Raw genomic sequence first — 14,743 nt, 5'->3', positions numbered from 1 at the left:
GGCTTTGCTTTGTTTTTAATGTGAGGCTAATGCTGTAGTGGTAAAATAAAACCATTGTGACTTTACAGAAGCAATAATTCAAATGTGAAATGCATGGCGTTTCCAGGAGGTTTTGTGAACTCTCAGATACTCAAGTGTACAGCAAATTCAGAAGCTATTTAAGGGATGCCCCCAGAAGGGAACTTGGAACTAAGTGGCAAGTTAATTTTCCTTCCTGGTGGTAGGATTAACTTTTGCAAAGTTTAGAAAAATGTCAATAAAAATGAAGAAAAAAGTAAACTGCTTAATAAGTGACTCCTGTGCTTGTTATACATGTTTGTTATACTTGCCTGAATATTTATTTCTCATTGTATTATTCAAAATATTGTTTGATTATTGCTTGTCTCTGTTTCTAGCTGATTTTTTTTTTCCTGGCCTTGTTTCTTCTGAATGAGCCAATAGTATATGTGGGCTATGGTACTTCTAACCTTAGTTTGTCATACTTGACAGCCTTCATGCTACTTGCAAATAAAATTCCTTTTCACAAAGAACAAAATTCCGTGTTCATAAACTAAAAATACTTTAAATTTCACATATGTGAATGCTCATATTCTAAAAGAACACCTTTTTAATGTACTCTCTTTTGAATGCTGAAGATGGTATCAAATATTTCATAAAAATAACTTAAAATCGGTAAGCATTGGAAATGTCAAACTCAGTATAAACAAGTCTTACTGACACATGGCTAATAAAATTTTACACAGTTTAAGCAATGGCATGCTTTCTTAAATTCGTACTGAAAGGGAGCTTACAAAAGGAGAGCAGAATGATGAAAAACTGATTGTTTTGTTTCTCGGGTCTGTGTGTATCTTACTTTAAAGGAAAAGTATCCTGAATTCTGAAAACATGTTGAAGACCAATCTAATTAAACTTTTGTAACTTTCTTCAAGGTAAGCATGCACAAGAGTTGTAAAGTAGACTTCTAACTTCAAACCTAGCTATTTTATTATTCCTGGTAAAATGTTGGAAACATTTGTCCCTTTTGTATAGTTCAGATTTGACTAAAAAATGTTTGGCAAATGCATATAAATGAGGATACAATGGATTAGGAATCAAACATGAGCCTGCTTAAATAATTCTCAAGATTTTCTGGTTCACGTGTAGTGATATTGAACTCTTTAGTCATAGGCTTTAATTTGTGCATGGTGCTGACCTGATGCTGTGCAGGGACACTCACTGCATCCCTTCATTCAATTCACTCTAATTATCCCCAACTTCCTGGGGAGCCTGCTTAGAACTGGTCATGAATGTTTGTTATTAAGTATTAAGATATTAGACTACCCGGGTTACGTGTAACAAAGTAGTTTTTAGTCTGAATTTACATATAGATGATCAGTATAGGAAGCTGAAATGATATTTGTCATGAATTTATTTAATCAAATTCAAAATAATATATTGGAATAATAAAACATTTTGACAGTGACTTAAGCTCAGAGTTAAATGAAATGAGATTTAATGTTATTGTGTGAGTTCTTGTATGTCAATGTTGGTAATTTCAGTGTGTATTTTAGAGTGGTTATGGTATGTAAATTATCTTTGAAACAATCAGATTTGTGTGCATATTTCAGGATGATGGCAATTATTTTTGCTGGGAGCATCTGTTAATGCAGAATATTGCCTCTTCAGGTTCATGTGAAAATGGCGGACGAAGCTGTCTGTGTTGGCCCAGCTCCCACCAGCAAAAGCTACCTCAACATGGATGCCATCATGGAAGTCATTAAGAAAACTAGGGCCCAAGCTGTGAGTCTGAATGAGTCTATCTGCTGCAGCTGTTTCATATATAGAAAGCAGAAAAGCCAGAGTTTGTATTTTTTTTTAAAGGTGTGGGGGGGAAGTGATTGAATATGCTATTCCAGTTAGTTCATGTCACATGAGTTAAATGTGTCCGAAATCGCTACTGGAAATCAAAGGCTTTGTAGCATCTGGCAGCACTGGTTGCTGATCCTGCAGGTGGCTGCTGGATTCAGCTTTCACACCAGGGAGCAGCTTCAGTTCATTTCCAAATTTGCTGGGGGAAAAAAAATCCCAATTAGTTTTGAGCACTAACCCTTTATATGCCATAATGGCTTTTTTGAATGTTTTACAAAGTGTGTCTAAAAAGGCTTTTGCTTAAACTTAGTTTGAATCACTTTCTGAATTATATAAATGTTATTTGCAGGAAGGTAAGGTAAATGGTGCATCCCATAATTATTTTTGTTTCAGAATGTTTACAAAATGCACGTTAGCTTATATGTGTAAATATGGGCTATTCTGCCTTTCTCCCATCAAATTGGCCAGAGATTCAAAGCTTAACAGGAATTGGTTGGAAAAACTAATGTGTAGTCATGTTCACATGCCTAATGTCCTTTGTTCTGTCAGTGAAATAAATGTATTATTCAGAGCTACTGTACACAGAGCATTTATTAAAATTTGATGGGCGTATATGAGCAACGCTAATTACTCTGGAACAGTTTGGATCAGCGTTGTAATTTCTTTCAAAGATGATGTTTTGGTATAATGCTTTCAGGGGCCAAAAACTTTCCTATAAAGAAAAAAACCCGTTTCTTTCCCTCTGAGTTTCTGAGTTGTTTTCCCAGTTGTTTAGGCCCTTTAAAGATGGGAATAAAATGGCTTATACTTTGTCTATCAGAGTATATTAGATAAGAACCTTATGTGAATTGGAAAAGTAAAATGAAAACTTTCCCACCCTCCTCTCAAGTAATAATGCTGGGTGTATATTGGGGTGTGAATAGCAAACTAGGCACATAAGGATGCATGACTTAGAGTAATGAGACAGTAAACTGTGTTCTGCAGCAAGGGTCGCTAGAGGTAGGAGGCTTATGACTGTGGACTTTAAGACCACTCTTGTGATCAGTGCTAGAAATATTTTGGGGTGAGGCATACTTTATAGTGGTTACTGAGAAGAGCGTGGATGAGCATATCTGTGGAAGTCTGCAATGAGATAAATGTGGCAAAATGAAATTAAAAAGAGCAGAAGGGAAAACACCGAAGGGAGTGTGCCCACTGCTCTGCAAACAGCACCTTTCTCCCTAGTCAAGTAAGGAATGTTTATTTCAGAAATGGCAGTTCAACCAGTGAGTCTTTACACTGACTTAGGACAGATAAATCAGTGTGTTAAGATGGTTTCTTAAGGCATTCAACTAATTTAAATGCCTAGTGGTCTACTTCACCTTACCCAGTGTCTAAAAAGGTGCTAGCAAACTTGGTGCCTGGCTTCAGAACTCAATCAGCTTGATTTTTTTTTTTTTTTTCCCCCCCAAGGTACACCCAGGATATGGATTTCTTTCAGAAAACAAAGAATTTGCTAGACGTTTGGTAAGTTATTTTTGTTTGCTTGGCTGTGAGTGATGCACAGTGGCATGTATTCATTCCAAGGTATCTGAGGAGTCAAGATACCAATTCAAGGCACATCTAAAAGATACATTAAGATAGGAGACTTTAGTATGTTTTCTGTGCATGTGGGTTTCTTGCATTTTGAAGGTTTAATTGCAGCCTGTGTTTTCTTTTGGGGAGGTGCCTGTTTGTAAGAACTTTACCAAGGGTATAAGAACCTGTTGGCGTTTTCACTTGTGCCTGTACTGTTTATGAGGCTGATCTGTAAAAGTGGGTCATTGAAATTATCTAGGTTAAAAGTATCTGTTTTTAAGTGATCATTTTGGTGATTCATAGCACAGCTGGTGAACAGCTGTATCAGCAGCCCTGAGAAGGTGCTGAACTGCACTTTCAGGATGGGAATAGAAAGCTGTTTAAAAACTGGCGTCTCTGCTGGAGGACGTGTATTGTGGAGCTGTATTCTCTGAAAGGACCAAAGAGAGTCAAGAGGGTGCTGTTTTCACTTCATGACTGAATTTATAGAAATTATTATTTACAACCTCTTTACTTCAGTAGGGTTTTTGTATATCACAGAAACTCATATATGGCCTTTTTACTGATTTTATTATTTTCCAAAAACTTTCATGCAGCTGCTTATAAATTTGAGCAGCACTAGGAGAAAGTTACATGCACAATGTTTGAGCAAAATCCCGAGTGGGTGCTGTATGTGTAGTCACTGCAGGTCATGTGTTATTGTCTACTGGTTTCACTGAGAATAAGGACAAGCACGTATTAATTGAAATTTCCACTAAAAAGCTGTTGCAGCTACCAACTTTGTTACGGAGTAAATGAATCATATAGCTGAAAAAGCATCTTGTTCTACAGGCAGTAAGATAAATTTGTTGCTGGTTTTGAGAGTAATTTACACCTTTTTGATTCAGGGTAAAACCACAGATCAGGAATGCGATTCTATAAAATGTTAGCTGTTTTGTTCTTAGCATTTGTGGAATAGCTGTTGTTTCCACATATCTTCCATGACTATGTCCCTTTTGGCTTGAGTTCTAATTGTAGTATAGACCGTTACTATTTAGTTGGTTGTTTGGTATTAGAGAATACAACTTGCTCGTCAAGGACATTATTTGGGAATGAAATCTCAAATTTTTATACTTCTCAGTTGCTGTGCTTTTTTTAAAAGCCCCCACATAAAAACAAGTGGAGGTTCTGTGTGATGCTGAACGCATCCTGCTAGTTGCTGAGTGGTGGTGATGTTAAAGTTTAAAGGAATTCTCAACACTTGGTGTTTGCCAGGATTTACCAAATCTGGGGTAATCTCTTGCATGTTATTTTCATGCAGTTTAGCAACTTTCTATCACTGTTCTGCTTTATGTACCAGAGCCTCTTCTTAGAGGGAAGATTCCTGGGTTAATTTATAACAAACTGTTTTCCTACTGGATTGGACCAGCAGGATAACTGGCTTTAGGTGGCAGTTCCTGTGGTTTTTTTTTAATAATAAATTAATGAAACAGAAGTGCTTGCTCATGCTATTTTGCTGTATATTTTGCTGCCAAAGTTTGAAATTTGATAGTTACTACTCTACACTGGGTGCATTTCCTAGTAATCTGATTATTATTTGGTGATGCAAATTACAATATTGATGACATGACAATCTGGAACACTTTTTTGGGCAGGATTAAGCAGAAATGAAAGAAGTACAAACATTCCTGTAGATCCCCTCTCCCTTCCTATTTCTTGTCTTTTCACTCCAATCCTTGGAACTGTGAATTCCTGAAATAATGTGGTGACTAGAAACATTTTCAAGTTTGGGTTGGTACTACAGTCTCAAAATAGCTTTTAATTATGTTTCAGAAACCTGGTGTGTTCTGTTCTCTAAAAATGTAATAAAACAAGGTAGTTCTCCTTTGCTTTCTGAAATGCACTATTTAAAGTCTCAATTAAGATATAATCATGCTTCCCTTCATGTCAGTGGCTCTAGAATATCAAACCCCTAGTGAGAATTGGTGAAACGATCTGTCTTTTTATCACTGAGGGCTGCTTATATTTTTTTCAAGACACCCTGAGTAATATATTTAGGAGGAAAGCTTGCCTGCTGTTTCTTCTCTTTACTAAAGCCTGTAACAAATGTTACAAAACTGTTGTGAAGTTGCCGAAGATGTGTTCTTGTTCTGTTTTCTTTCTCCCTATCCCTTTCTTTGCACATATACTATTTTGTTCTTTTGTGCTAAAAGTAGTGATGAAACTTGTGAAACCTGGGCTTATTTCCTGGTGTGCATCTGTACTTTTAAAACAAACTACCTAGATTTGGAAGCCGAGAAATACCCTAAACTTTCTAAACTTGCCAGTCTGTCTGTAAGAGCGGTAATGAGCTCAAAGCAAAGCTTTGTCTTCAATTAACACATGGAGGGTCAGTTCACATGTAATCCCACTGTGCGTGATTTGAACAAAAGCATGTCTTTTTGTTCATTATTGCCTAAATGATTCATGGAATAGCACACAGCTATAGACAGTCCTTGTGAAGGATTTGATGGATACATTTAGAGTATTGAAAATTACTAGTCTTTATTTTTTCTAATTTATAAACTTAATTTTGTTCTCTTTTAGAATGGGGGAGAGCACAAGTAAATGATCTGTTGTTTCCAAAACAAAATTTCCAAAAAGCAATCAGTTGGTGAATATCTGGCATGTTGTTCATTGTGATCCAGTAAAAAAGTTGGTGCATTCAGTCCCTTCATGTGTATCTATTCTGGTTGCTCTTGATGTCTGACAGAAAAGAGATCCATGGCATTTACATCAAGTCTGTCAAAGATTTCCTAAACCCTAAGGTCAGCTTCTTAAAGATTGATATTGTAATACAAAATCTTTTGAAAAACTTTTAAGGCAATGCTGATAACATTAGTTATTATGTAGAATAACAAAACGTGGGTTTGGGCGAGTGAGTGTAGCTCCTTAGAATCTTACTTTGCATTCTAATTTTAATTCAGAAATTTGAGCTATCCAACTTGGAACTTCTGCAGTGCTTTATAAAAATGATCTGTACATTGAAGTTGTAAAATTCAGTGCATAACTTGTTACTTGTAGTTTATGCAAATATATTTGCCTGTAAGCAGTTTGCTTCCTTCAAGGAATAATTGCTTAATATTCGGTATTGACATAAATCCAAAGGCGCAGTTGAAAGCTATTGCTACATTAAAAAAAAATTGCCAATATCTCTTGCTGGCTGCCATGCAGAGCTGCAAGAACAATTTGTTCCTTCATGTTTTAGAAGAATTTGCTAGTGATCTCTGTATTTAGGTTAGCTTGCTTAATGTTTCCGATTATATAAAATTAATGCAGACCCTTTCCGAGAAGCTCTATCACCACTATTGTCTGCAGCAGGCCTTTGAAATTTGGCTCAGGGGAAGCCCTGAGACTAAGATGAGCCTTTTGGTTGGCCTGTCATTGAAAGATAGACTTTTCTGAAATTGCCATTTTCCTTTCCTTGCTTGCAAACCTCCAGGGCAGCTTTTGCAGTGTGGGGGGGTCTCTTCACATGTCGAATACTTAGGGATTAGCCCATGGTCCCAGTGACTCTTTATTTCCTTCCTTCTTTACCTGGGTGAAGAAGGGAATGGGGGAGAAAAGAGTGACAGAAAGCAAGCGTGCAACTGGGTTGCACAGTCATTATTGCAGAGTCAGCACTACTTCCTGTGGTCTAGCTGATGTTAGCAGCAAGTAGGAGTCTTACTCCTGTAGTTGAAGTTATGAATGTTCTTGCTTCCTGATAATGGTTAGAAGCTTAAACCTTGGTGCATGGTGACTTGCTGTTGCAGTTGCTCATAATGGGATTGGTTTTCCCCTTTTTAATTAAAAACACAAATGAACTTTCCCTTCCCCCTCTGCCATAAAAGTCCCTTGGGAAGCTACTGTTAAAAAAAAAAAAAATCAGCTAAATGAACGCTATTCCTTTGCAAAGTCTAGTATGAAAAATACCAGTTTGCAGGATTTATATTGTCAGTGTATTTTGGTCTCTTGTACATATGTGTATGATAGAGTTCCTGCTTTCATAGGTGGTGCATTGTGGTGTATTTTCCCCAAGAAACCTATGGAATTTGTGCATAAATCTCAAAGTGATAAGAATTAAGGTTACAAATTCAACCTTGTCTGGAATATTCTTTTGAATGCAGCCTCGACAATACTATCCTGATGCTCTGTTTCTTGATGCAGAAAAAGCCAGCTACTACCCTCTGCCAAAATCCCCTTCTTGCATTAGAAGCCATAAACACGGTGGGACAAAAGGATTCAATTTTGGAATAAGATACGGACCTGTTTGGAGTTCCTAGTGGAACCTGTGTTTATACACCTTTTGTGCCCTTTTAGCGACTACTGTTCGGCATGACTAAGGGGAGAACAAAGCAGGCAGCGCTATTTCTCTTTACCTTTGAAGCTAGATTAACATTCTTGGTGGAATTAAAAAAGCCCAACAATGCATTGTCTGAAATAAATGGGCAAACAATGTATATGGAAATGGTTGATCACATGTTTGTAAATGGCTGTTAAGTTTGAGATGGAAAAGGTAAAACAAAGAGCAACATATGTCATCTTCTGTAAGGGGACACGTCTGACCTGTGAAGAACTTTGTGCAGGTGGATCCATAGCCCTATGCACAGCTAATTATTGGATTGTCACCTTTTAAAATGTAAACTCTTAATGGCAGCAGCGTTTCCTTACAATTGTTGTGCATGGCTTTGTTATTTGTAAGCAAATTGTGAAGTTCCTTTATCATGATTCAATTGACGTTACATTTTTGAGAAGCATTTGGTATGATTCTCATGCTGTTTTCACATGCATTGCCTTTCTACGTGGCAATTCACGTGTCTGGTTAGCATTTGTGCTTTCCAAATTGCAAAGTGGTCATTGAAAAAAGGCAGCTTTGGAAGCTTGGTGTCAAGAAGCTGCTTACGGCAGAGATTGTATCCTTCAAGGAGTGGGGCAGACAGAGCTGTTAATGTGGGTTTCTTACTGTCCTGCAATGCATAGTATGTCATTGCCTACCACAGCAGCCTGTGGTGACTTAAGGTGCTTTGTCTGATGGAGACTGGAGATTTTTGTCCCTCCTCGGCGATAAAGGTTAGGCAATGTACTTGTCTAGGTGAACAAGTCACCAGTTTGTGCCCCAGAAAAGCTCTGCCTGTGAGCCTGTTATGCTGATGGATGACTACTTACTGTTCTGAGGCAGAATGCTTCTGAATGTTACTTATATTCTTGTATTTAATCCTGAGTAAACTTTTTTCATAGAAAAAAGTCTAAACCATCTGCAGTATCATGTTGTGTAAAATCTGTGGGAGGGACAAATAGTGCATGTATTAAATCATGGGCAGTATTTGTCAGGCATTAGTAGTCCTCTGCTAGTGCATGTGAGCTAGAAAAATGAAATTGAGTCATCTGAACTATCTGCTTAGATGCTTCCTAGTGCGAAATTAGGAAGACTATTACTCCTTTACTGTAGAAAACTTCATAGACCTTTGCTAAAAGCATATGATGGCTTACGTTGTGTCATCAATGTCCCATTTAAGATTGCCTATGCTACAGAACAAATTGATACAAATTCTACTCTATTGCAACTTCCAAATCTTTATCTTGAGGAACTGTTGTATATAGCTAGAGTACTTTTTTTCAAGTGCAGGCTTATGTCTAAACTTAAAAAAACCCCACAAAACCAACAAAAAACCCAAACCAAAACCCCAAGTCTCAGGGTACATTTCCACAAGACCTGTGGATATATGTGTGTATAACCTATATGCATGTATTTAAAGATGCAGGGTGGTGTTTTGCCAAAGATCTGTGTGATTTGTGACAAAAATGCTCTCCTTCCTTTTGAGCCTTTTGCCTAAACTTTATAATGTTATTGTGTTTTTTTTCTTGATCTCCTTATTAAGCAACTTCCTCTGACATGGCAGTCTTGACCTGTTTGTGTTTGTTTTTCACTTAGAGTAAGCCCTTATTTTTAACTTGTGTTTTTTAAAGCTACATATTATCTTAAAGTGGCTTAGGTTGAAAGCTTTAACATGTGCAACTGTTCTTAGAAAAAACACAAACACAAACCATCTTGATTTAAATAGTAATGTTTGGCAACTTGAGACTCTCAGTGGATGAACTGTGGGCTTGCATGACTTCTGGAATGATTTAATGCTGTGCATGTGATTAAAGAATACATTAGAGTGATTTTTGCTTATCTGGACTATCATAAGTCATTTAATATTTCCCATGAGATGCCTTTCAACAGCAGCACTTTGGCATGCTTATTAGGGTGTGTGGTTCTGCAGATGAATGGATTTGTGGAATCCTGATTTGTAAAAATTCATTATTTCTTGACATGCAATGTCACTGCAATAGCACTTATTTCCAAGCTTACAGGAATCCTTCACGTTGCTTCTGAAATGCTTTGTTGTGTCTTCTCTCTTCCACTGTTGCTGCGTCTGGTTGTGAGAATAAAAACTTCTTGCTCTGTTTCCACAAATGCAACTATATTAACAACTGTATATACCTGTGGTTTTCCTCCTTGCAATAACAGAAGGCTTGCAAGTGTTAATGCTATGAAATTCTCTTTTTATGTAGGTAACATTGTTTCCTTTCACTTTCTGCCTTTTTATTCTACTATTGATTTGCAGTGATGCAGGGAAGCTTGTCTAGTTATGGCAAACTCTGTCCATTCTGAGCTAAGGTGATTTGTTAATTTGTCCTATTCTAGTATAATTGATGTAAGCTAGTGTGGTAACCTTGCAAATGTAATGTCCTTCTCTGTTTCTAAATCAGTTTTAAATATCCCATTGAAATCAATGGAGTTGGATTAGACCTGAACAGTTAAGAGATGATATGTCTTTGGAATAAGAACTCCTGTTGCCCTGTAGATTTTAATTTACTTTTGTGGCAAGGCAGATGAAGCTTCAGCTTAGAATTCAACAAAAACAATGCTTCCTTAATAATCACTTCTGTTTTCTGCCTACTTTTTAAGAAATAATGTACTTTATAGTCATGTATGATCTGTGTTCAGTAGTTTTACATTGCAGATTGAATACTTAAGGGTTTGTATATATTCTTCCTAAAATATGCATACCAAGAAAATTAATTCTGACTTTAAAGATGAATGCAACTTAGTGGTGGGATAGATTTTTTTTGTGTGTAGTACTACACAGTTGAAATATATCGAAGCAATGATGTGTGTGTGATAGAACCTTCTTCCCTCTCCCAATTATCACTATTTTATCCTCTAGTTCTCTTCTGTAGTTGAACACTAATTGCAGCAAGTTATGAACCAAAATCTGTCTGCTGAAGTTACTCTTTACTAGCCAAGAAAGATATCTTACAGCATACTCTATTTTCATACACAAGGACTTTTGTTATTGATAGTGATGTGTCACACGAGGAGGGATATGAATGTACTAAATGTCTTTCATCCTAAGGCTAAGAGGTAACTACTGTTGAGGGAAGGGAAAAAGTTTCTCTCTTTACTTGTAGAAGTGTGTTTAGCTTGAAGACGCTTATATGTTGCAATAAATGATACTATGTATTTGTGTCATCTTCTATTTTAGTGACTCTCTGAGAATGAAGATGCTCTGCTGAGTCTTCATGCCTAATTCATACCCTTCTTTAGTTGGCCTTCCTGGTTTGAGTTTTAGGGGAGTAACGTCTTCTACTTTTAGATCACATTCTGATACTTGACCCCAAATGGATCTACTGAGACCAGGAATGAGCTTTATGAAGGGAGGATCATGACTGGCAGCTCTTTCAAAGGCATGAGTGATTTCTACATTAGCTGTGGAAAAAGATGTTAGCTGAAAGGCTTTCGATTAACATGCTTCTAAAGATGACCTATTATCCTGGACTGGGCAGACTTTTTTTGTGGAGCTTTATTTTTCACAGTGTGTGCTTTGACTCTAATCTTACTTCAGGAAGTATTTTCTTGAAGTTAGTACTTAAGATGATGTTGAATTACTAGAACTTGATCTTAAAGTTCTATAAACTTAGAGTTTATTTTATGCTGCTGTTTGGTTCCTTTTATATTGTTGTATCTGTCTTGATTAAAACTTTTCTTATAGGCATTTAATACCTGTACAGTATGTTATGTTGCTAGTGTAAGGTAAAGTGCTCAAATATTCTGAATAGTTTCTACAGCAACAAGAATAACCTACTTGTTTGTTCAGTATACCACAGGGTTCAATTGTTTCAAAATTGCTTCCTGGGCAGGAGGCTGTTGTCTAGCCTCTTTGGGGTCATTGTTTTCTGGGATCTATGAGAACTGTGCCAGTTACCTCTGCATGTTGAGGCGATCACTGTTAATATGCCAGATATGGTTGGTTACTGAAGGTGCATTGAAACATGGGAAAAGTTCAATTTTATTTTTTTACTGTTGCGTAGATCCACCAGCTACAGCAACAGTGGAAGCTGTAAAGGATACAGCACAAGCTATATTCAGGCATGTCAGGGTTAAATAAGATTTTGCAGTATTTACTCTTTAATGTCACTTGGTAACTTCTTAGCCATTCAGTTAGTATCTTCGACTTTGTTACACTATCTTCAGGCTGGCTGTGTATTTTTACTCTATGGTTGTAGAATGTGTAATACAGTTGGACATGGTTTCTGCTTTAGATATCAAATACAATCTTTATTTCACAGAATGGTTGAGGTTGGAAGGGACCTCTGGAGGTCCTCTGGTCCAACCCGTCTGTTCAAGCAGGGCCACCCAGAGCTTCTTGCCAGGACTGTGTCCAGATGTTTTTTTAATATCTGCAAGGATGGAGAATCCAGAACCTCCCTTGCCAACCTAAGCCAGTGCTTGGCCACCCTCACAGTAAAAAAAAAAAAAGTGTTTCCTGATGTCCAGAGGGAACCTCCTGTGTTTCAGTTTGTGCCCATTGCCTCTGGTCCTGTCACTGGGCACCACTGAGCAGAGCCTGGCTGTGTCCTCTTTGCACCCTCCCTTCAGGTATTTGTATACGTTGATGAGATCCCCCTGAGCCTTCTCTTCTCCAGGCTGAACAGTCCCAGCTCTCTCAGCCTTTCCTCATAGGAGAGGTGCTCAAACAAACAAAAATCTGTGAATGCATACCAACATAAGCACTATTTGATGGTAATTTACCTGGTTTGTCAATTTTTGTCAATGAAAGCCTTTAGCCAGTGCAACAGGAATGATGACCTCCAGGCAAGAATAAGAATTTAATAGATTATTTGCAGCTGCCTAATTGTGTTTAGTGGTTTATTTTTGCAAATCTTTTAAATAGTTCCCTGGAACTTTAAAAGACTTCCTACTCATTATTATGAATGCATTTGCCTTTTCATTTTATCTTTAATTGTATTTGAAAGTTGGCTTACAAATAAGCTTGTCTATTTGCACAGCGTGTTTCATTCATTTCTATTTCAGACTGAATGATAGTGATCAATACTATTGATAACTTAGAGTACTAGGTTGACTGAACAATTCCTGCTAGAGGTGTTATGCATGTGTTTTTGGGGAAAACAGTTAAAATACTTGGCAGTTGGATTGTCTTCAACAATGAAGTTTTGAATTAACACAAATATTAAAACTGATTTCGTAAAGTTAGGTGATGTGTGTTGTGTCGAACCTAGCATCTACTGCTCGCTCGCTCCCTGAATGCCAACCCATGTGTTCAGCTCCTGAAGATCAGGTTACTAGCCTGTGGTCAGACTGCTGTTCTGACTGTGACCATGCTGGTTGAAGAGGTTACTGCTCCCAGTGGCTTGTTGCTGTCTGTTCCCATGAAGAAATATTGCCCTCCTTGGATGTGCTGGAATGACTGTATGTGTGGTCACTTTGTAGCCCTGTTCCCTTAAAATTATCTTTGTTTAAACACATCCCTCCCCCCTGCTCCCAACTCCCCTAGTAAAGTCTTTAAGCTAACACAGATGATTCTGGCAGAATCAAGTTAAGGAGTTTTTGCCTGACTTGAAATGGAGGCAGACTCAAAGGGATGGTAGCTTGGGAGTGGGGTATAGGGAGTAAGAGGAAAAATAAGCAACTGAAGTTGATAACCTTTTAACCTGTTTATAGCTGAATTAGTGTTTGACAGAAACCTTACTGAGAGGGATTTAGGTACTTAATTGAAGCTGATTTAGGTACCTAATTTAGGTTTTGAAAATCAGTTCTGTGTGGTGTCTGTTTATATGCTTATCAAACATGTTATGTAATAGAAACATTTCAAGAACTTAATTAACCAAATAATCTTAAATAATTTCCTTCATCCCCCAAAATACAAAGAGGGTGGGAGGAATGGTTTTCACCAAACATTGTGTCTCCCCCTTCTCCCGCATATAAGTTTACAGTTGCTTCTTGCAGTATTGCTAGTCTGAATTATTAAAAGCTTTGAAACTTGGAGCGACTGTATATTTAGTGGGGCTGTTATTGCACAGATGCTATCGAGGCAAAGGTGCTGTTTTCCCCAACCGTGCAGGCCACTACTGTTTGGAGAAGATTTTTCTCAGTATCTGCACCCCCCTGTGAGCATAATAGGACGGGAAAAGTTGCTACAAGTTGACTTCCTAACCTTGGGGCTTGTTGATAGCAAATCATGTTTTATTTGGTCACCTAAGATTTGACACCATTAATTTTGTAAACTTAGCAATATATGTATGTCAGGATGTGTGTATGATTTTTTTACTGACCTCTTGGACAGTTTCATGAAACTCAGATGAAAAATAAGACTGCTATCAGTGTGCACATATTCCTGATTGGACATTTCGCATCTTTGTCCATCTTCATAATTTTTACATCAGAATTGTGTAGGAAGCATACACCTGCTGAACAGTGTCTCACTGTTTACAGATTGGTTCTTTAATTGATACTAAATTATGGCTTTCAGTACACACAGGGTTAAGTGAAAAGGTTGCAGTAATATCTAGTGAGCTTTTTTCCTTTAATGTGCTCATTAGCAGTGGCAAGTCCAGGTTTTAGCACATGTCAGTAATTTACATTTCATTGCTGAGTGGCTGCCCTTGTTCAAGAGTTGTTTTTAAGCCTGATGAATATACTTGTGTTGGGAATAAACTGAGTAGAAGAATTGAAAGCCAAATACCCTGCCAGGCTTTTTAATGGGTGCTGAAGTTTCCAGTGGGTCACTGATTAGTAATGCATGGAGCAGCAGGAAAATGCAAAGATGATGTCTGGAAAGGTTACTTCAGGTAGGTTTTACAATCAAACCCTTCTCTCTTTGTAACTACCTTTATGGCCATTCTCCTCAAAATTCCTCTCTTAGCAGGCCTTCTCTTAATATGAGAATGTGGTACATTAGATAGACATCCCAACCAGGTTACTTAATCATTCGGAGGTAGCACAGGAAAGTAATACTTGTTCAGTGAGTCCTAGAAACAAATGATCTTACAG

The 14,743-nt window shown here is 37.5% G+C and overlaps 1 protein-coding gene across 1 annotated transcript in view; it reads left to right on the top strand.

Annotated features, from left to right (window-relative positions):
* The window catches only part of PCCA (propionyl-CoA carboxylase subunit alpha), a 299,930-nt gene that overhangs the window by 49,073 nt on the left and 236,114 nt on the right, over positions 1-14,743 (top strand). The window contains exons 5-6 of the mRNA XM_075526371.1: positions 1,666-1,779; positions 3,301-3,354. Coding sequence (XP_075382486.1) covers positions 1,666-1,779; positions 3,301-3,354 — 168 coding nt within the window. The remainder of the gene's footprint in view (positions 1-1,665; positions 1,780-3,300; positions 3,355-14,743) is intronic.

This window comes from Mycteria americana, chromosome 1 (genome assembly GCF_035582795.1).
Source record: "Mycteria americana isolate JAX WOST 10 ecotype Jacksonville Zoo and Gardens chromosome 1, USCA_MyAme_1.0, whole genome shotgun sequence".
NCBI classification, from domain to species: Eukaryota; Metazoa; Chordata; class Aves; order Ciconiiformes; family Ciconiidae; genus Mycteria; species Mycteria americana.
This window is presented reverse-complemented; position numbering and strand designations above follow the sequence as displayed.